General features: G+C 33.6%; 1 protein-coding gene across 2 annotated transcripts in view; it reads right to left on the bottom strand.

The window, feature by feature from the left end:
* LOC140445667 (uncharacterized) overlaps positions 1-24,486 on the bottom strand; it is a 227,256-nt gene that overhangs the window by 19,551 nt on the left and 183,219 nt on the right. For both annotated transcript variants that reach the window (XM_072537905.1, XM_072537906.1), the window contains exons 3-5: positions 23,119-23,282; positions 14,906-15,038; positions 8,664-9,225 (exon numbers count right to left, since the gene is read on the bottom strand). In XM_072537905.1, coding sequence (XP_072394006.1) covers positions 8,664-9,225; positions 14,906-15,038; positions 23,119-23,282 — 859 coding nt within the window. The remainder of the gene's footprint in view (positions 1-8,663; positions 9,226-14,905; positions 15,039-23,118; positions 23,283-24,486) is intronic.

Consider the following 24,486-nt stretch of genomic DNA (forward strand, 5'->3'; position numbering starts at 1 on the left):
ATCGATAACGACACGGTAAATTAGGAACGGATAAGCACTGCAGACTTTGTTCAGGTGACAGAAAATTAAGTAATAAAGAAGGTCAAACAGTACGTCCTTCCTTTGTAAACGACATACTGCTACTAATTACACTATGATTATCTGTGTATTAAAAGACGAAATTTATTACATTGTTGTTTGATTAATAGTAAAACATTGTAATAAAAAAACCCAATGGCTAAAATTCCAGTAAGTCGTTTCAATTAACATAGGAATAAATAAATATCGGAATTTCTGAGATTGTAAATTAGGTTATTATTAGCCTAAATATCTAGCCCATTATTGAATTGATAAGCACTTAATAAAAATAAAAATTTTAAAAATATTTAAGCAAATTCAAAATAAAACATTGTTAAAAACAATAAAACACTGAAAATTTTTGTTTTCAATACTTCCACAGAATTTTTCATAATTTCTTATGACAACAGCTGTTTTGGCATAGTGCCTTTCTCAAGTGATATATTTCTACTATGCGTTTCACTTTATAGTCTTTAGCTGAATAAATTGAGAAGAGGAGAGCTGTTTGTTTCAATACTGATTCTAATTGCGATTAAGCTTAAGACCTTTATTTTGAATTTTGAAATTGGTCATTAAAAGAATGATTATGATCTAGAAGGTCAAGTGCGTACGTAGAATCTGTTTTTCTATTATTGAGTGCCTTTTGTATACTGCTATACGTTTGTTAAAGGATCTACCAGTTTGACCGATGTAAGTTTTCGGGCAGTCACCACTGTCTAAGTGCATGTTCTTTTGGCTCTTGTTATTTTTATTATAGTTGCTTGGTTGTTTGTTCTGAAAGCTAGTGTTATTCCTTTCTTTTTTATGAGTTAGGCTATTTTTGTTAATATCTTCCATGTATATGTAATCGAGCAGAAAGTACTGGGTTTTTCTCTGGTGGTGGGAACACTAATTTCATCATCCCATTCTACACAACATAAATTGGCAGCTTACCATAGCCTGTTACAAGGATTAATAGAAATTCCCATGTCAAAAAACAATTTCGAGATAGAATTGAATATCATTGTACAAAAAGCAGTAAACAATGGGTACAACGAATAAACAATAAACAACATTTTAAACCAAAACGACATAAGACAGCCCTGAAATTAGTGTTCCGATCACTAGAGAACAACCCAGTAGTTACTGCTCGATTACATATACAGGCAAGATATAAACAGAAATAGCCGAACTCAAAAAAAGAAAGGAATAACGCCAGCTGAACAAACAACAATTTAACTAAATATATTAAGAACGACGTATCTTCAACAATAGGTCTAAAAATGAACATCAGTAAGACCAAATTTATGACAAATTTAGTTCCCAGCGAACACCTAATCATCCAAAATCAAGTGGTAGAATTGACAGAAAAGTACATATATGTTGGTCATGAAATCAGAATAGACAAGGACAACCGGAATTTCAACGACGAATAACACTTGCTTGGGCGGCGTATGGTGCACTAAGAGACATCTTTAAGAGCAACATCCCGATAGCTATGAAACGGAAGACATTTGACCAATGCGTTCTTCCTATTATGACATACGGAGCAGAAACTCTTACGCTCACAAAAACAACAGCACTAAAAATGCGAGTGGCACAAAGGCGCATGGAAAGATCAATTCTCGGCGTGACAAAAAAAAAAAGACAAAATAAGGAATCAAGACTTAAGGAAAAGAACAGGTATCAGTGATGTCGTCGAACGTATAGCCAAGCTGAAATGGAATTAGGCAGGTCACATAGCGAGACTGAAAGACACAAGATGGACCAGAAAACTAATTGACTGGCGCCCACGAGAAGACAAACGCAGCAGAGGACGACCACCAACACGCTGGATGAAGGACATTAGACGAATATCCAAGAAATGGCAACAAGAAGCCCAGAACCGTGAAGAGTGGCGAAAAATGGGAGAGACCTATGTCCAGCAGTGGACAGAAGAGGTTGCATGATGATAATGATAATTAAGAACAACAAGAGCCAAAATAAAAAGCACTTACACAGTGGTGTCTACAAACTTACATCGTCGTCGTACAAACTGGCGACTGTCCAAAAACTTACATCGGTCAAACTGGTAGAACCTTTAACAAACATATAGGAGAACACAAAAGGGCTTTCAATAATCGAAAAAAAGATTCTACGTGCGCACTTCATCTTCTAGATTATAATCATTCTTTTAATGAGCAATTTCAAATTCTTCAGATTCAAAATAAAGGCCTTAGGCTATCTTTATTAGAATCTATGGAAGTTAACAAATAAAAAAATGAATAATTCTTAATAACCAACTCCAGACAAACAGCTCTCCCCTCTTCAACTTCCGTTCAATTCCGTTAAAGACTATAAAGTGTAGACGGATAGTAAAAATTGATCACTTTAGAAAGGCTCTCTTCCGAAATACCTGTAGTGATAATAAATTATAATCAATTTTTGTGGAAGTGTTGAAAACAGAAGTTTTCAGTGTTTTACTGTGACATGGCCAATGACACACGCAGCGGTTTGACCGAAACGTTTATCAAGGCGGTTTTCTAGACCAGTAACACACATAACGATTTAACCGAAGCTGTTTTCCATAAACAGTTTGGTTAATCAAGACGGGAGTTTTCAGTTATTTCAGAAAGAAATAGAAAGATTTCATTTTCAAAATTATTGTGATTTATTGACATGAGTAATGATGAGGAAGAAGTATGTATGTTGACTCTTCTGTACTACCGCTGAAAAAGAAGAAGGAGAACTCAGAGGATGTAAATACACTCAATTATTCAAGGAAGAAAAAAAAGGGCACTTCAATAACTTTTAACAAATTTCCTTCCAGTATTGCTTTTTGATAATTCTATCACTGTATTCTGATGTTCTCATGTCCCACTTAGCGGGTCGCGTTTCTACCTCCCCAATCAATGTATCAGCATCTATTTTTGGCATTTTCAGACAAAAATATTGAAGAAAAAACAAACAGAAATTTAACAATTGTTAGCAAACCGATATGTATGGCACGGCTGATGCAATAAAACGTAACTACTAAGGTCCATTCGCTTAGTTCGGGCATGTTTTGGCAGATTCATAGCTGGAAACCTACAACACAAAAGTTCCTATCTCACAGTTTTAACAGCCTAAATAAACTTTTATTACAGACTCTTTCATTGAAAAAAGAAGAATTATTACAAATAGTGGAATTGTATACTAAACCCATAAAATTTTGGGTAGTATATATTTAAAAAATATATTTCAGTTGTTATAATTTAACATATTCTAGTAAATATTTGTATTAATCAAACTGTTTATTTAATTAAATATAGTTCTATTGTTGTTCTGCAGGACATGAATACCTAGCATAACTGAATGAATTGTTGGAAATTACTAATATTTGCTTTGTTTGTTATAGTATCATGTATTTGCTTTGCCAAGAGAACTGTACTTATTTTGTAAGACAATAAAACCAAAGTTTATGTCGATTTCATCCTAGTAAAACGTCAACAACAATTAAGTATGCCGTAAGACCTTTTCTGATTGACTGGTGACTGCTTAATTTTGTGGAATTTATTTCCCCAAAATATTTTTATTTTGTACACTAATAAGTTGATTATTTGTTATCAATACATTATATGGTGCAAATAAATAAATATTGATTGTCGGTAATTCGTAAAGTTCTATTTTATTTACGTTTTTTGACTATAAATATTGGCTATCAGTACGTGTGCTTGGTCGTATAGTAATTTCCAGCCACTTTTAGTCTGTCAAAAAGTAACTAGCTTCGCAAAAAAATAATTACTAAATTCACTAGACAGTTCGGACTGGGAATAGCGAACCGACTTTACTAGATAGGCTGCTTTAAAAAATGATCCGGGGGGTTGATCCAACCATCAACCGACTCAGTTTTAACACTGCTCGATCTGTCACTACCCATTCACTCGACAAAAACAACCTCAGGTTTGATTTTCGGTCAAAACCGCCGCATGTGTAATGGCAATTAGATAGCTGTGTATGATTTCATACGAAAAAATTTATTGTCACCTCTACACATCAAATCGAGTCTCACTATCTCACTAAACAGTTTATCAAGTCGTTCAACCTAAAATATGAAACATTTATCAACCGCAAAGTTCCAGACTGGGATCTTTAGTGGCCGCAAATTAAAAAAAAAACGATAGTTAGCATCATCGAAAATGTAAGAAAAAATCAATTAAAAACAAAGTAAAACTTTTCAAGCAAGGGTAAGAGTTGAAACTTGTGACCACTAAAAAAATTCAATAAACAAATACAAATTAAATGCGTTGAGTTGTGTTGTTTGGTAAATATTTTTAACCGATCTATTTCATATACCTAATATGAAATAATAAGACTGTTTCAATTCTGGCAATTTTTTTGTTTAATCATTGGTATGAACCAAGGCGATAGTATTCTAAAGACCAATATAGTTCCGTAGTAATTCTATAATTATTAAAATATATTTCCATAAAAACTTATAAACAGTTGAATAATGAACAGCATCAACACAACTAATGACAAGTTAAGTGGCTGACTTAAAAGCAGTTAAGAGGAAATAAAATTATGTTTGTATCAAGTTAAATTTTATGTGACGAATTAAATTGTTAAAAACATATTTAGAAATGTGCTTTGCATCTTTAACGAGTTGAAACGAGGAAGTGTTAAATCTATATTAGTACAAAGAATACGTTGTTTCTTTTTGTTAAATAATTAGATTATTGCATGTTATGAATTTTAAATAGCTGGGCAATACATATTTGTTGTAACGAAAAATGAGGTCATTATACTTTTACTTTAGGTCGACAACACATATTAAAATGAAACTTTTCTATATAAGTAGCTATGTGTCTATGAGCACAACTCTTATAGAAATTGATATGTTGGGAGTATTAATAAACGTCGAATCGCCAAAGTGTGAGGAGTCGTTGGAAATAAGGTGTGGAAGCGTCCAAACGGATTAACGCATACGAGCTTCTTCCCATATCAGTTGGCCCACCTATGGAATTTGCAGTCTAAGTCGATTACCATAAACAAATTATACTCTGCATGTTTTTATAAGTTCCCATATCAATAATATGGCATTTTTCTCTGCTCTACGGAATGGAAGCGTGGACACTGACTGTTGCATCTATGAATCGGCTCGAAGCTTTCGAAATGTGGTGTTATAGGCGCATCTTACGTATATCCTGGGTTGACAGTTACTAATGTGGAGGTCCTGCGTAGAATGGGGAAAGAATGTGAAATTCTCATGACCGTCAAAACTAAAAAGTTGGAATATCTAGGACATGTAATGAGAAATCAAGAACGTTACGGCCTTCTCCAGCTGATTCTCCAAGGGAAGGTAAATGGTAAGAGAGGACCGGGAAGAAGACGCATTTCCTGGCTTCAAAATTTACAAAAGTGGTATAACACGACTACCACTGAACTGTTCCGCGCTGCAATAAACAAAGTAAAGATAGCCGTGATGATCGCCAACATCCGGAACGGATAGGCACTTTAAGAAGAAGATTAATATTTATTAAAAACATTAGCCTTATAGTTTTTTATTTATTTTCAACAATAAAAAGAAATTTCACTAAACCCTGGCTATGCATTCATTTATCACTTATGTCAACATAGATACGTTGATTTTTTCATAATTACGGTATATCCAGAGATAGCTATGGAAAAATGACATCAAAATAATATTGTCAGTTAATGTCAAATGGATTTTATAGTATTGTAAAGCTTTTTTCCGTGGATTGTAAAATGGGTCGAGGTAAAGTTATCGATGAGAAAATTTGTTCAATCATTATTAGATTTTTTAATTCTGGAATATCCAATTCGGAAATCGCGAGTATGTTGCAATTATCACGCTATAGTGTAAGAAATATAGTCAGCCCACAAAATAGTGGGCCTCCGTTATTTCCATCCCGACTGTCTGAAGATAAAAGTTAAATTTCCTGCATCTACATATCATGATCTGGGACAGCATGTCGTCTAAAGGTGTGGGAAAGTTACATTTTATCTATGGGATTGTAAACACGGACAAATATTAGAATATTTTAGAAGAATGTCTTTAACCTGTTATGGAACACCGTTTAACATCAGCGGAAGATTTTGTCTTCCAACAGGACGGCGCAGGTTATCATATCTTAAAAAAGACTTCTCGAATGGGTTTCTAACAGTCCCGACTTGTCCGCGATAGAGGCTTTGTGGCGCGAAATGAAAAAAGCTTTGAGAAAACTTCCTGCCAGGTCCGTCAACGAATTGAAGGAAAAATTTCAAGAAATATGGAATTCGTTTATATTAGAATTTTGTCAGAACTTGGTAAAAACTATGCCTCGAAGAAGTGTGGATGTCGTTAAAAATAAAAGGGATGTAACTTAGTGGTAAACTTTTACTTTTTTTTTTTTGTTAAAATTACATATTCTATGTAAATATTTTCTATAATTAGGAAATTTAATAATGTTCGATGCACTAAAACTTCTAAAATTACGCTGCGCTTTTATTTTTGTTCTCTAAAATTTAATTTTCTTTTCAATCTAACGTTGGGCCAACTGATATGGGAAGGAGGTATGATAGACCATTGCAAAGGGGGAAGGCTAGAATTCTAATATGACGTAATACGTGGCTTGCCAAAGGGGCACTAACTAGGTGTGTAGCTAAACTTACAGGGTCATGCAAGGTGTCACGTGATATGATTTAATGAATAGGATCTGACAACACAGAAAAATTAAACATTGCCGCATGCCTAAAAAATCCTTCAAGTGAAGTAATAATATTTGGAGACATTTCTCTTCTTCTTCTTGAAGTTGTTGAAGGCGATTCTAACTTTACTCACAGCTATCCTAAATAGTTGAGTTGAACTCATATTAAACCAGAAACATTCCTAGTTTTCCTTTTATACCCCTTTATAGGTATATAATCATAAAAAATCGTATAGACAGTAAATGAAGTTGCAAAAATGCGCAGCCTATGAATAATAGAATAATATAAAAAATATCGAGACCCTGAAAAACAACATTATGAGAATAAGTGATCGAAATTCTGCTGAAGTTATCGCCATGAAAAACTTGTGTATGCATAATAATTAAAATATCAGTACGATCCAGTAAATTAAAGTGCCTGCTTTATTAGTTAATTTTAAGGTTCAGATTAATCATACTAAAGAATTAGGTTTCGTGGATATTCTATATTTCTTGAAACTTTTATGTCTACTAGGTATAGTTGTTTCTGTTCGTAGATGACGGATTAGCAACGAAGGGACTGGTTTATACGTACATTGCCAAGGGAGTTATTAAGTTATTGCGAGAATTGGATGATAGAAAGACGAGTGGGTGAGATTAGCTTAGCCCAGAAAATCATACTAGAGGACCTGGTTGAATTGGGGCTTCGTATCGAGAACGATTTTAGCTTCATGAATGTTATGATTGCGAAAGTATATACTTTCTGTAATTTTTATCACGCCCTCCTCAAAAGTTAGAGGTTATTAGTGGGTTCCACATTATCATTTGGGAGGCGTCGAGTTAAATATATAATCTCCTAATCGTCCGAGATAAGAAAGAGTGTATTTACCTTAATAATTAGTATTCTTAAATATTCACAACCAATTTGAGTAGAACTTAGAGCTTGACGGATATGTTAAACAAACATTATAAAAATATGTGTCTCTGATACCTCATATAAACTTTAAGCGGCGTGTATCTCTAACCAGTGTAAATTTCCGTTTGGAAAGTGACTCTCGGAAGAAAAATTCTTTCTCACGATTCCTTGAAAACAAATACCTTTTTGCGTTTGAAATTCTAAATCGCAATTCTTAAAACGTTAAAAAGGAACTTATAAGGTATACAGAGAAACGATTATCCAAGGCAATTTGAGCTGATAAAATAAACATTTAAACTTTGTTTATTCTCTTCTAAGTGACACTAAGTGTTTTCGCTGATTATGATAAACTAACGTTCGAATATATAAATGGAAAACGTAGAATTAAACACTTACACAGAATGGAATTTGAAATACGTGAATTAAAACTTCATAAGTTTTTTGAATCGTTATAAAATTCACCAAAACTCTCTTAAAAGTATAAACGCTATGGGAACAAAATCCTTCGGATCCTTTACCTTTTATTGTGAATAGTTTCGAAAGTATTATAAACAAGAATTAAGTACACAGCACATCGTGGAGACATTGAAAAGGAGGATTAGGGAAAACTAAGTAATAGAGGACGCGAGTGCTCAATATAACAGTAATACAGATGAACATTGAACAATTACCAGAATCTTTTCCGAGCTGAGTATTATATATCCTGGTACAGCCTAGTAACACATCAACTAACGAGTCTGGGTAAACCTTGGATATCGTCTTAAAGATACTCAGACGACATAACTGTTAATTGAAACAAATTAATTGCTCTCATTAAAAGTGGGTCTTTATACTGATTATACGATTACCATTTAATGCATGATTAAAACAAATTCAAATACTTAAAAAATCTTGATACTTAGCCATATTTTCAAGAGGAAATCCAGGCTAGTTAACTAGATCGTTGGAGTAGTGATAGTGTATGGTTTCTATTAAACTCCAATAAGAGGATAACTGTATTGTATTTTGATATATCTGTATAGATTTTGATAAGAATTAAAGAAAAACCATGTTTAAAAACTTACTTATAAATCCCAGTAGATTGTCACATGTTTTACAGGAGAGCAACGGTTCCTTCAATTCTCTAAAGAATAGTTTCAGACTTCCAGTTAACACATCTGGATCTTTTGTATAGTGTTCTAAAATATCCAAGTTGCCTTTATCCACTTCGAGGCGAATTTTTTGAATAGTTGCTAAATTTCCCGAAGTCCGATACAAGCCCAAGCTCGTAATGTTGTCTGGCCTTTCTATCAACTCCATTGTTTTCAGAATAAATTTAGGTACTCCGTGTTCGGTAGAATAAATGTTTCTAAGAGTGTTACCAAATATGGGTTCATTTTGGTATATTCCTTTCTTTTCTAGTACTTCTCGACTAGACCGTTTACCTAATAGCTTAAGGAGCGTTTTTGTTATAGTTGACTTTTCAGTGTCGATAAAGTAGCTTACTTTTTCGCTTTCTAAAAAGAGTTTTGCATCTTTTGAAGAATCAAACAGGAGTAAACATGTTTGATTGTTTGTATCTCTTAGCTCGACTTCTTTTTTGTTAATAAGTTTGATTCCCTTTAAAACAACGCCAGGTTTCAGCACCTAAAAAAATAAACTTGAATAAAATATTGAAATAACTTTTCAAATAAAAAACAAAACGAAAACACGGCGAATGGCACTTGGGGAGAGCCGACAGAAGTGAATACTTCTTAAAGTGCGTTATTACTATATGTGCGTTAATTTTGTTTAATGATTTAGTAATTTTCAAAATTTGTTAAACATAATATAAAATTTATTCATAATTTATATTTTCATTATTATCTTGTATTTATGTTTATTTACTTCATTTTGATTATTATTAGACTTAGGCAAATATACAAAATGCATATATTGCATATTTTATGCAAATATCTGGGGACTTTGCATATTTATACAAAAAAATTTTATTTCAATATTTTAGTATTCAATATTACCTATAGTACTTGTAGATACTACCTAATATTCTTGGTATTGTTGTAGCAGGTATCCGATTATAATCCCGTAATAAAATGGTGTTTCAAAAGTTTATTGCTTGGGGTATGAATACGATTGTCCTTGTGCAAATCATTTTGTTCTCAAAAGTGAAAGTGTAAAGTTAAGCATCGTCAGTCGAGCTTGTTTAATTTGTTAACTATTTTGCTTTTAAAATACCGAAAATAACTAGTGTCGCTACTTGGATTAGACCTTACAAAGAGAATGACTATGAATACAGACAAAGTTTATTGTTCAATTTGTGACAAAATTGTAAGTTTTCATACTTTTCTATAATATAATATGTTATTTAAAACATTTTAATGATATGATAAATGCATATGCATAAATTAACGTTAATAAAACGGGAATAATATATTATAATATCTACCAATACCTATTTATGTATATTTTATTATAAAATAAATATTTTAACTATTGCTGAAATATCAGTGACTGCCATGCAATAATCGTGCAGTTACTTGAATGGAATTTCTTCTATTGATGCCTTTAATTTAAGATTATAAAGAAATTGGTTCTAACTGTAGTTATTTATATTAAAAAAAAAATGTATTACAGGTCGCATGCGAAAAGAAATTTCAGATAGATCAACATGTCAGAACTGCGTCACAATGAGCCAAAAAAGACAAAACTAAATCTGGAGAAAATATCAAGCTTCGGTTTCTAAGTAATTTCGATCAAGTTCGAGAGACGGAAACGAACAAGATACTTTTAAAGAAGACTTGTGCCGTGTATTAATCTCTTCAAATATACCGCTTTCAAAATTATCCAACGAAAACTCAACTTCTTTTTTAAAAAAAATATTCCATATTGAATATTCCAAGTGAAAGGAGTATAAAGAGAAACCATGTTAATTGGTACTCGTCAGTAATAGATAATATAAAAACTAATATTAATGACAATTATTTCTACGTGTGTGTTGACGAAACCACTGATTGGTCAGGAAGATATATCGCTCATTTAATGATTGGTGCGATAAGATCTTACTAAAATATAATTTAAGTCTGCAACAATATCTGCTGTTCCTAGCCATGAATTATTGCTTTTTTATCCAATGCTGCACAATACACGTTACTTGTTTAGCACATGGAATAAACAGAGTTGCGGAAGAAATTAGAAAAAAGTTCTTTTATGTAAACTCCCTGATATGAAGCATAAAAAAGTATTTCTCAAATCTCTTATAAGAATTCAACTTTATAAATAAATGCTTCCAAATATCCCACTTTCCCGTTCTAACGCTTATTTTATTTAGACTATTTCGGAGATTTAAAAAATATATGATGGGATGAACGTTCCCAATCTCTGCTAGATGCTAAACAAATTTTTAAAAACAACGTTCTTCAGCAGCAACTTTCATTTATTAAATCAAATTTTAGTTTGCTTCAAATAACTGTTATTCAATTTTATTGAAAAATTTTGAAAAACATTTGGTCAATTATGGTTTCTATAATTCTAAGAAATAGTGTTTCACTTTTTTACTACTTCCATTACAATTAATTAGTACATTACGATTACCTACTTACTCGTCGTGTTCTCACATCTGAGATACTACTGGCTGCCCTTTTGTCTATCAACACATGGTCGATTTGATTGGTTGTGGTTCCATCTGGTGAAATCCATGTCATTTTGTGTATGTATTTATGTGTGAAGTATGTGGAACTTATAACCATGTTTTTACTGGTGGCAAAATTTATCAAAAACTCGACGAGGATCAGACCATCTTTTACTCCAAACCAAATTTAGATGCAGAGTTAACAAAGAAAGAAACGGAAGACAACAAAGAACAAACAAACTGGACCTGGAAAAACTGAAGAGTCAGGAGTGTAAAGAGAAGTTCGAAGAAGAAGTCGTAAATGAGTTAAGGACGCTAGAACTGCAATTGAGGCCAAATGGAATAATATCAAAACAGCAGTACTGACAGCGGCAGCGTCCACCCTGGGAAACAAGAAAAAGGCGAGAAGAGGAGCATGGTTCGATGACGAGTGCAGACAAGCAATAAAGGAAAGAAATGAAACACACAAAATGTATATAACAAGAAGAACACAGAAAAGACGAACATCATTTGAAATCGCAAGACGGAAAGCAGACAGGATATGTAGAAATAAAAAAAAGAGCCTATGAAAATGGGCAAATAGAAAAAATGGAAAATGAAAATTTCAAAAACAACGTAATTAGAGGGGCTTACGAATACCTAAAAAAGATAAAAAGTGGGTATAAACCCCAAACAAGTCTATGTAAAGATGAAAGTGGGCAAATAAGCAGTGACCAACAGAAAGTCACAAAAACCTGAAAGCATTATTTTCAGACCCTAGTTGGTACACAAGTAGACATGGAAGATGAGATGGGTACGAACTACGTAGAAGAGAATGAAGTGAGAATGGAGTAGAAGCTCCAACCACAGAAGAAGTTCTCGAAGCTATTAATGCCCAGAAAAACAATAAAGCCCCGGGAGTGGGCGAAATACCAGAAGAATTGTATAAGATAGGTGGCGACCACCTAGCAAGTCACATCCACGCGCTCATCAAAAACATATGGCAAGAAGAGAAAATACCCGAAGACTGGAAGAAAAGTATAGTATGCACGATCTATAAAAAAGGAGACTTTCTCTACTATGTACAGCATATAAACTCCTCACGTATATTATAAACCAGCAGCTCCAACCCCTAGTAGAAAATATTATTGGAGAGTATCAGATGGGCTTCCGACGGGGAAGATCGACACTGGATCAAATAGTTACAGTCAAACAGATCTTGAGTAAATCATGGGAACATGACATTGATGTTCACAACGTGTTTGTAGACTTCAAACAGGTATACGACTCAGTCAAAAGGAATAAACTCTAGAATATATTAGCTTAATTGACAATACCACATAAGCTAATTAGACTCATTAAAGCCACAATGGATGAAACTCAGGCATGTGTACGAATACAAAACCACCGGACAGACTTTTTAAAAATTTTGCAGGGACTAAAGCAGTTGTTTAACCTGGCACTGGAGTATGCGGTAAGGCAAATGCAAACTGGACGATGAAACCTACTGACCAACCGAAAGGTTCAACTGGCTGCTTATGCCAATGATATTAATATTATGAGTAGAACATCAACAGGAGCACAGGAAACATACGCAGAATTAAAAATGCAAACAAAATGCTAGGTCTGGAAATTAACACAGAAAAAACAAAAATAATGATACAGACGAGAAGAAATATAGTCCCACAAAACATTATAAATGAAGACGACATTGAAACGGTTGAAAGTTTACATACCTGGGAGTAGAAATATATGCCGACGGATCAGAAAATGGAGAAATACGGAATGGAGTAACGCAGGCAAACAGAGCTTATTTTGCCCTCTCATATATTTGGTATAAAAATGTCCACCGAAATACAAAGATGAGAATCTATAAAACCTTAATTCGACCAATAGCATGCTATGGCATTGAAGCATGGGTCCTGAAAGAAACATCCCAAAGCAAACTCGATACATTCGAAAGGAAAGTACTGAGGAGAATACTAGGACCTGTGAGGGAAAACGGAATCTTCAGAAGTCGATACAACAATGAGCTTTATCAACTATAAGGAAGCACCACTGTCAGATCTCATCAGAATACAAAGATTGCAATGGGCCGGACATGTGATAAGAATGGGAGACGATAGGCTACCAAAAAGAGCACTGAATGCTAGAATGCAGGAAAAGAGACCAGTTGGAAAGGCAAGCGTTGGGAAGACACAGTAAACAGCGACGCACAAGCCCTTTTAGGAGTCCGTGTATGGAGAAGATCAGCCACAGACAAGCAAGTGAACTGTGTTTATAAATTTAATTTATTGACTGACTTTATTTATTATAAAATGTTCTACACGTTACAACACTTCATGAGTTTATTTACATACATTTATTTATTTAATCTACATAGACAACACTTAAAAATTAATTTATTTACACTTATATAATTTATTTAAAACATTCACACCGGTTACAATTTAAATAGCCGCGCAAACAGTTTATTAATCGACACTTGTTTTCAACTGTCCTTTTAAATATCAAATCGTCCGTTTTATACCTGATTGTTTATCTAGAAATTTCCACCGGCTTCTTTAACCTTCGGTCGGGACGGAACGATATTATTCGATCCTCATCTCGAAAATTCCAATAGCAGGTATAAGCGACGACCCGATATGACTCACATTAATCGTAACACAAGGGCGGAGGCAAAAACTAAAGGAGTCCGTGGCTCAATTTGGGCTGTAGTGCCGTAGAAGAAGAGAAGAAGATTACCTACTTAGTTTTTAAATTTATTTATATTGTTTTCCCATTATTAAAATAAACATTAGTTAATATATCATTATTAAATGTATGTTTCCATTGACAATATATATATATATATATATATATATATATATATATATATATATATATATATATATATACCCGGTATTTAGGCGGCACACGCCCTTCCGGTAGGGATCTATGGAGGAGTATCACCGAGCCGCAAGCCCTTATCTCTTGCCGTACTGCTCCACCATAGGCCGATCAGATACCAGCATATTCTAGACTAAGCCGCAGATTCATTTAGAATTTTAAACCGCTGCGTTAGCCTTTTTGTTTTCTGTACACCGAGCTGGGGATTGAACTGACATCTCTCGCATTGAAGCGAAGGAGAAGCCAGCCGCCCAGCCCGCTTGGCTATCCGATCGACTGACAATATGTATATTTTCTAAAAAAAATTTTTATTTATTGCATATTTTTCACTTTTTTTGCATATTTGTCTAAGTGTAATGTCTGCATAAATCTAATTATCATTATATTTTATTTTATATATTTCATTATAATGATGAGTACCAGCTCTACGTAAGCTTCAAAAGAGCATACGATTGTGTAAATAGAGAATACTTGTATAGAACTATAGAACTGAAAGAAGTTGACGTTTCGCAGAATATGTATGGCTGGTCAAAATGACTCTTGAATCAGCAAGCAGTAGCAGGGATAAAATAGGAGGAGAAATCTCAACACATCTAGAAATAACAATCGATTTAAGGCAAGAGTATCAAGAAAAATTTAGCTCTTGAAGGAATCATGATAATACCAGGTAACACAAATGAATCTCTGTTTAACATAATGACCCAAAACATGTTCCTAAACATGTCATATAAATATAGTAACAATTTGTTAAAATATGTATTCTATTTATTTACACAAAATTATTGAGAAAAACAATAAACAATTTAGCTTGAGTTAGTTAAATATATTTACCTCACAACGCGTGTTATCGCATTTGCTAATCGAATTTTTGGCAAACTGAATGTATTCATTTTTCTTCAATTTTACTTCTTTGCCATCAGAAAACTGTATCTTCACACAGCCTTTAATATCAAAATTTTGAAACCTGAAAAAATAATTAAGGGTTAAATAAATTATTGCAAAATAAAACTGCTATAGATTTTTCGATATTACACAATAAATATAAAGTGGTTTTGTTACAAATGTCCAAATGTTACAAATGTAGTTGAAATTTATAGACACATTATTTCTAACTCTACCTTCGACATGAGCTTGGTGTCATCGACTAGCTCTGCAAATTTCGATGACGATTCCTAACCTAGAAGAAGAAGAAGAGTTCCTAGTTAAAGTTAACTGCCCCTTTAAGAGTAGCAGTCTCCTTTTTGCATCAATTGATACTACTACTTGTCGGTTTATAACGTTCTCCGCCGTTTTCCGACTTCCAATCGCCACTTAGACCGGTTGTTCCATAGATCTTCTTCTATGGCCCTCTCTCTCAGTTCTTTATTTATTCCTTCGCTCCAACTTTTTCTCGGTCTACCTCGTTTTCTCTTTCCTTCTGGTTGCCACTTTAGTATTTCTTTTGGCATTCGTTGTTCGTCCATTCTTTGTATGTGTCCGAACCAGATAAGTTGTTTTGTTGTTAGATCATCTGTGATTGTTCGTTTGATTCCCATTATTTCTCTAATGTGTTCGTTGGTAATCCTTTCTCTTCTAGATCTTCCTGCGGCTCTTCTCCAAAAATCCATTTCCGTTGCTTTCAGCGTTGACAGTGTTCTTTCTTTCAGTGACCATACCTCACAGCTGTATAAAGTGATACTTTTTACTATAGTCTCATATATCCTCTTTTTATTTTCTTTGCTGATGGATTGGTCCCATAAAATGGTGTTTAACATTGTGATGGCTTTTCTCCCTGACGTATTTCTCTCTCTTATGGCTTTGTCTAATGTTCCATCTTGTGAAATAGTGATACCTAGGTATTTGTAGTCACAGCAGTGCTTTATCGTAGTGTTATCGTCTAATATGAGATCTTTTTGTTCTGCTCCAATGCACAGGTATTCAGTTTTCTTTTTATTTACTTCTAGATCCCATATATCATACTCTGCAATTAATTTTCGTGCCATATAGTTTAAATCGTCATAATCTTGAGCCATTATTACTTGATCGTCTGCAAAGTTAAGCGTATATACCATAGTATTGGTGAGCGGTATCCCCATTGTCCTGCATTTTTGTTTCCATCTTTTTAAAGCACTTTCGAGGTATATTTTAAATAAAGTGGGAGACAAGCAACATCCTTGCTTTAATCCTTTTGATGTTATAAATCCTGTTGTTATTTGTGTCCCTGCTTTTATCTTTGTTATTGGTTGGTTGTATAGCACTTTGACGGCTTTTATTAATTCTATACTAATATTCGTGCTTTCCATTGATTGCCACAGCTTCTTCAGTGGAAGAAGCATCAATCAATTGATGCCACACCTATAATTGCCCTAATAAATTGAATTTTAATTTTATCATTTTAGTCACTTCATTTATCGATGTCAGCATTCTCATTTCTTCAAAGGTCATTCGTTATTTTTTTCCACTGCCAGACATTTGATACCATACATCATAGATACGGTAGTTTTATAGAAATTACCATTAAGTTTCATTGGGACTTTTCTGTCACATATACAATATACATATACAATATACAGTACAATATACAGTATATACATATACAATAAACCAGAAAAACAAAGAAATATGTTACCCAGTTTACTATTGGTGTATTCTTCAAAAATATTTAGGTTTCGCTCGTTTCTACTAAGGCACCCCATTAATAAAGGATTGTTACAGAATAACAAATTGATTCTATGATTCATCGAGGTAATCTCTTCTTTTGAAATGAGACATAAAATTATTATTTATACATCTATATAGTAGCATTGTCAGTATGAACTAACAATAATTATTTATTTTTTATTAACAAAAAATTATGTAAATTATTGCGATGACTTCAAATCTCAAATAATAGCAAACAATTTAAACAAATGCAATCTACTGACTAATTGTTGTACCAATTACACTTAACAACAAATAATGAAGGAGTGTAGTGTGTGTTTCTCATCGGCCTTACATTAATGGGTTTTAAACATGATTTTTATTGAATGCGATCACTAATTCTTCATTTGCACAATCCAACCAGCTTGTTTTGATAGATTTTAACAGCCTCAGTATACTATAAGACGCAGAATTTCATGCAACTTGAGATGTTGGAGAGGACTAGGCAGAAGCATTAATTCATAACCCAAACTTCCGAAATCCTTCAAGAGTAAAGTCTGGAAAAGGGGATACATCTTGAACATAAGTGTTTAAATTATCGATCTTCAAGACTGATGCACTTGAGTGGTGTATGGCTACCAAAAAGGCATCGTAGATCGATTTGTGTAAACATCTATTTAGAAGACAGACCATTTCAATCCAGGGAATATTTGCAACCCTGTTACATTCTGAGATACAACATCTGGATTTTATTTTATTTTAAAAACTGAATTTTACAACTATATAATTGCTGTAAAATCTGCAAAATCCTGAAAAAAACCAAAAGTAATAGCGTTGCTTAAGCCAGGGAAGAGACCAATACCTCACCCATAACAACGAAGATTTAGGCATGACCTGTAGCACAAGTTCTCACAGTTAAAGACCACAACATAATAGGGCCTTTGTAGATTCGACAGTACATTTCCACGATATATTTACCAAAGTCTATGATTTTTCTATGACTTGACCCTAGATGGACCATAATAAGGATAATCTTGCAATATGCGTCTGTTCAAAAAGACTTGAGGAATTACAAAACAAACTTGAAAATGCTTTAAACAACATGACTTCTTATTATCAACACAGAATCCAAGTCTGTGCTTTCTAGCTCGGAATAAGAAAAATTAAGCGAAATTCCACCTTGGAACATGAACAATTTGTTCTTTTTAGCAAAGGATCTTTTCAGTAATTAATTACTGAAGCAGAAGTGTCGGAATATAAGTATATTTTCATCAAATCGAAATACGTAGCAGAAAATTGTTGTTACAAAAATACACCAGCCAAAAGAATCCGATTAACCGGAGCATTTTTTACGTGAACCTTTTGTGACAGAAATGGCGTGAACAAAAATAGGTCACTGTGCTGTACCGGTGAATTTTGTCGTTAATTAACCACTAAAATACACAAAAATTTTTATTTATCCATATTATAATTTCCTGCAAATTTTCCTGCAAAGTTGGGTAGCAAATTTTCTGCCACTTGGGATACCAAATTTTAGCATGAGATTAGATATTTATCGGGGATTTTAGGGCATTAAAAGAAAATCATAACGATGGACAAGTATAGTATTTTTCATATAATAATGCGAGCACGTCATTCAAGATTTATGACGTCAGAACCCCACAGCGTTGCCAAAACATCAGAATAGTTAGTAAGTGAGGAATTTTTAAAATGTCAACTATTTGTCAAACTATTATATTAACAGTAAATACACTTAGTTTTAAGATTACTGCAACATACTAAAATACATAAGAAAACATTTTAATACAAAATTATATATTCTAAATTTGAAACTTACCACTTTTAGAGCATTAATAATAAAAACGTCCCGCCATTATTTTTTGTTCAAAACAATCTATCTTATATGAAAGCTTATTAGCTTTCTACAGACTATTTAGTTGTTTTGGCATAGCACAATCACAATACACAACAATAATGAGTTTTTAAAGCTATTAATCTAAATTTAATATGTATTTATAAATACAATCTATTAATATATAATATATTATGATCAAATTGTGTAAGAAATCAAAACATAAACAAAAGTCTTACTCTAAAAAAGCGGCAACACTTTAAACAATTTTACCGCACGCTGAACTGTCAAAAAATTTGAAGTATTCCCATATCAGTTGCGTACAATTGTCTAATATATTTAATTAAAATTATTATTTTGTGGAATATTGTACTTAAAGACTTATTTCATAAAATTTATATTAGTAATAATAACAAATGTTTTTGGTTATTTAATCAATATAATTCTAAAATTCTCAATACAATGATGATTACATTTTTCTGATTATTATACCATGTTGACGCCTATGAAAGATCGAACAGTTCCGTATGGATTTCGTATTATTAGCTGTGTTAGGAAAATTTGAACTCTAAGGTTGACGTTCTGGAAATTTTAAATATAAGTGACGTGCACGCATTTTTATATGAAAAATACTATAGATGTGTATTGATTGGAAGTCAAACCACAACTTCGTAAACTAAACTGATTGATATTCATCATCATAGTCATCATCCAGTCTTCAAAGTCCACTGCTGAACATACGCGACTTCCTTGTGTTTCCAAACCCGCCTATCTTGCACCGCTCTCGTCGAGTTTTTATTTCTTTTTCTTCTTCTTCTTCCTCTTTATAAGCCATTCTACTTGTTCATTGGCGGATTAATACCTCTATGGAAGGTTGTCATTCCATCTTTAGCACGGTCTTCCAATACTTCTTCTGCCGATTGGTGACTTATCTCTTGCTATTTTGACGACACGGGTCTCCCCCATTCTGCTTATGTGGTTATTCCATTCTTTTTTTCTATTTTGTGTCCATTCATTTATACACTGTACGTTACATTTTCTTCTAATGTCTTCTCTTCTCTTTCGATCTCTTTTCCAGCAGCCTTTGTGTTGTGGCTGTATTGGGTCTTTTTTCTGAGGCATATGTCATTATTGGTCTTACACTGGCTTTATAAATTCATGACTTCTTCTCAGTGTTAATGCGAGTTATAGTACAATGACCGCTAGAATCCAGTATATTCGACCACGCGAATTCAATAAGAAGTTACCGCCTATCAGCACCGAACTTTCTGGAACCTTGCAACATCAATTGTGACTTAGTAGAACAACAAATTCAGCAAGTGTATTTATTATAAATAACGCATTGTAAAACCACCTTTTTTCAGTCTGACAGTATATTTGTATTTTAAGTCTGAATAATATATTTTGAATTGTAACTAAACTTTTTGCTAGTATAAATAAAAGTTTATTTTGAGTTTTTGCGCTTTTTAAAAAAGTGTTTTGCAAAAGAACATTCATAATTTGCGTCTGTTTCGCCATATAATGTTATTAAGACATCCTGCCAGTCTATTTTCTTTTTGTACTTGAATGTTTGTTCAGCCTTCTGAAATCGCCAGCCCATAGCCCTATCTGTCATTCTAGCTATGTGTCCTGTCCATCTACATTTTAATCTGGCTATTCTTTCGATGACGTCAGACACCTTGGTTCTTTTCCTGATCTCTTCGTTTTTTATTTTGTCTTGCAGAGTTATTCCTAACAGGTATCGCTCCATTCTTCTCTATGTACCTCTCAGTATGGCAGCCGAGGCTTTTGTTAAGTTAAGTGCTTGGGGGAGGACGCACTGATCAAATATTTTACTCTTCAGGCTCTCAGACGCTCTCACAGGCATGGGTTTTGATTATCCCTGCTAATCATAATTTTATGTCCTAGGTATTTATATTTATCTACGAGTTCTACTTCTTGCCCACCAATACCTACTGACATTCTAGTTGGGTACCAAATTTGTCATTATTTTTGTTTTAGAGATGTTTATATTTAAACCTACATTTTCTGTAGCCACAACGAATTCCTGTACAATATCTCTTGCTATTCTTAGATCTTCAGCTATTATTACTATATCGTCCGTGAAACTAAATTGTTTAGATATTCTCCATCTATTTTTATTCCATTTGTCATCCAATCCAAATTCTTAAAAGCATGTTCCAGGTGGCATGTGGTTGTTGTAGGTACTGGTATTGTATAATAATTTTGTATATCTATCTAGCCTGCATTCTTTAAGCGTCTGTAATATTTTGTTTAGTTCAAGTGTGTCAAAGGCTTTGTGAAAATCGATAAATATTAGCACTAGAGGGTTATTGTCTTCCACTACTTTCTCTATAGGGGTTTTTATGCTTTGTAGATGGTCATTATTTCCGTAATATGTTCGGAATGTACTATCAAATATTCTGAGGCCTAATCGAGCTACCTAATTGCTCACCGGAGACTTAAAACGGTGTTCACTCTCTAGGGTTCTTAAGTAGCATTAACTAGCAGTTTCGTGCATTTATAATTAAGTTCTTCATCTGTCTTTAAGAAGATTCTGGTACTCCCATACATTTTGTTTTCTAGGTGTTTATTACAAGTATCATCGTATCAAATGTAGTATCAAATGTAAAGAATTAGATGCCATAAAATATTGTGCCGTTGGGTTAATTCCAGAAGTTCTTAGGACTTTTCTATGGCTAAATTAAATGGAGTGCAAGATAATGTGTTACCTTGCCTAACGCCATTGATTGCGCGAGACAGGTCTGAGTCTGCCCGAACTTTGCTCCATACGTTTTCGGTAGTTAATTTTATTAAGTTTACCAAGTAATTTAGTATTCTAACTTTTACATTACATTGTGAAGGACATTCCGTTTATGCTGTAGTAAGCTGATTTAAAATCAATAAAGATAAGATATGTGGCAATACTATATTTTTTTGCCGTTTCCAGAAGTTGTCTCCTTGACTCAGTGTTAATATTTGATCTATTGTTGACTTTACTGCCCAGAAATGTGTTTGCTATTTTCCTATTATATTCTATACATAGGAAGTAAGAGAATATTTTATAAGTTGCATTTAGCAGGGCGATCCTCTTGTAGTTATGTCATTCAGGCAAATCGCCTTTTTTGTATCAATTAATTTATATAAATTATATGGTTTTCTCCGGCTATTTTAAATAGTGCCGCTGGTAAGTTGTGTGCTCCTGGTTTTTATTGTTAACCGATTATTATTGTTAGTTGCTTGAGTAATTGGCTAGTTCAATTTTTATATACTCGTACTATCTTTTTCTGTTTCCCTTCTCTCTTTACGTTTTGTAATCTTTAATGATGATGGTATTTTAACTTACTTAAACGTTAACTTTTATTAAACTAAGCTTGTAACATTTGCATCATATATAATATTTTAGATTTATAAAGAGTGTTTTTTAGACATATAGAAATGTAAGTTGGTAACACTTTTGTAACCGTCGGCTATTTTGACAGCTGTTAAGTGATTTATGTTAAGTTTAGTTTGGCATTTCAGCATGAATAGACTTGAAGTCTGAACAACGTTTGCAAATTGTACAAATTTATTTTGAAAATTGTGGTTCTGTTCAAAATACATATCGCGCACTACGTCCATTTTATGGTCAACATAATAGTCCATCAAAGCAAGTAATTAGATTAACCATGGAACGTTTTTGCACCACGTTTACTCTAAATGATAATATGCATCCACAGACAAGTCGTACAGTGCGTACAGAACAAGTTATTGCTGCTGTAAAGTGCAGCATACAGGAAGACCCGAATCAGTCTATCTGCCATCGTGCACAGCAGTTGGATACGTGTCCATCCTCTTTATGGAAGATTTTACGGAAAGATCTTGCTTTGCGTGCTTACAAAATCCAGCTCATGCAAGAATTGAAGGTACATAATCACCTAGCAAGGAGTAGATTTGATGAGAAACCATTACATCTAGAAAAACTGACTGTTCGGTGTGCTTTATGGTCTGGTGGAATCATTTGATCGTACTTCTTCAAAAACGATGCTGGCCAGAACGTTATAGTCAATGGTGACCGCTATAGAGCCATTATAACTGCCTTTTCCATTCCCCAATTGAACAACCATGATGTGCAGGAGCTGTCATTTCAATAAGATGGCGCAACATGTCACACAGCTCGTGTCACAATTGATTTATTGAAGGAAACGTTTGGTAACCGCACAGTTTCACGTTTCGGATCGTGATCGATTTAACACTGCTAGACTATTTTATGTGGGGATATTTGAAGGTGCTAGTCTACGCCTATAAGTATGAAACGATTGACCACTTGGAGGACAACATTTGCCGCGTTATTGCCGATATACGGTGACAAAAATTGGAAAAAGTGATCGAAAATTGGACCTTTAGATTAGACTACGCCAGAGCCAGGTTATATGCCAAAAATCATATATAAAATATAATGCCAAAAGATTATCTTTCGAATAAAGTCAATTTTATGTTAATTTATAAAAATCATCTTTGTCTTATTCCATTTCAAAGTTCCAGTTCAAAGTCCATCTCTAAAAAACACCCTATAGTATATAAAAAAGTTTACCTTCTGGGATCACAGCCTATGGTTTGTGACTGCCTCAAGCCATCTGCCCTGGGTGGCCTAAGTTGCACGCCTTCGCAATACAAACTGTCATCGGTTCTTGGAAATGGACCAACACTACGTGACAACGGTTCATCTTTATTGGACTGAAGTGTTCTAAGAACCTCCTGTAACAATAATGTAATAATTAGTTTGGTTCATTTTTGGCTATTTCGTAAAATAAATAAAACAAAAACATACGAAATATAATTTTATTTAATAGTTTATTTATTAAATTCTCGATAAAAACTGAACAATAATACGTTAGGCCTTTCAGCAATTCACAAACAAGTTCGAACATTCAAATCAGATTATATAAACGACATCATCATTTATGTTCTTATATATTTACTTTGAACAACAACGATAGTTAGATTTTCCCACAGCCATTTATATCCATAATGAAATATCGTTCTGAAGCTATTAAAATTAATTATTATTACTATTACCCATCATCATCATCATCAGTAGCTCGACAACCCTTTCTGGGTCCTGGCTTGTTCTAGGATTTTCCGCCATTCTGTTCTGTTCCTTGCTTTGTTTTTCCAGTTGGTAATCTTAAGTGTTTTCAGATCTTGTTCCACTTGTTCCATGTATCTAAGTTTGGGTCTTCCCTTTGACCTTCCTCCTACTGGTGTTTGCCTCATAATATGTTTTGGTGTTTCAGTCTCCAACATTCGTTCAACATGGCCCATCCAGCGCAGACGTCCGATCTTTATGGATGTTATGATCTCGGGTTCATTGTATGCTGTGTATAGTTCAAAGTTATATCTTCTGCGCCATATGTCATTTTTCTTTACCCCCTTATATATGTGTCTAAGGATTTTTCGTTCAAATGTGCCTAATAGGTTTTCATCGCTTTTCGATAGTGTCCATGTCTCTGATCCATATACAAGGACCGGTTTTATCAGGGTCTTGTATATTTTGCATTTGGTTTTTCTTGCGATGTTGTTAAATCTTAGATGTTTAATTAGTCCATTATATGTTTTATTAGCGATATGTATTCTTCTCTTAACTTCTTCACTGACATTGCTATCTGCGGTAACTAGTGAACCTAGGTATGTAAAATTTTTCACGCTTTCGATGTTATAGTCTCCTATTGTCAGATTCTGTAAGTTTCTTTGGCCTGTCGATTTACTGGGCTTCATATATTTGGTTTTTATTTCATTAATGTATAGGCCACTGTTTTGTGCCGCTCTCTCTATCGCATCAAATGCCTCCATCATCTCTCTTTCGCTTCTAGCTATGATATCAACATCATCTGCAAATGCCAATATTTGTACACTTTTTGTTATTATTGTTCCTCTGGTGTTGACTTTTGACTCCCTAATT

This window comes from Diabrotica undecimpunctata, chromosome 7 (genome assembly GCF_040954645.1).
Source record: "Diabrotica undecimpunctata isolate CICGRU chromosome 7, icDiaUnde3, whole genome shotgun sequence".
NCBI classification, from domain to species: Eukaryota; Metazoa; Arthropoda; class Insecta; order Coleoptera; family Chrysomelidae; genus Diabrotica; species Diabrotica undecimpunctata.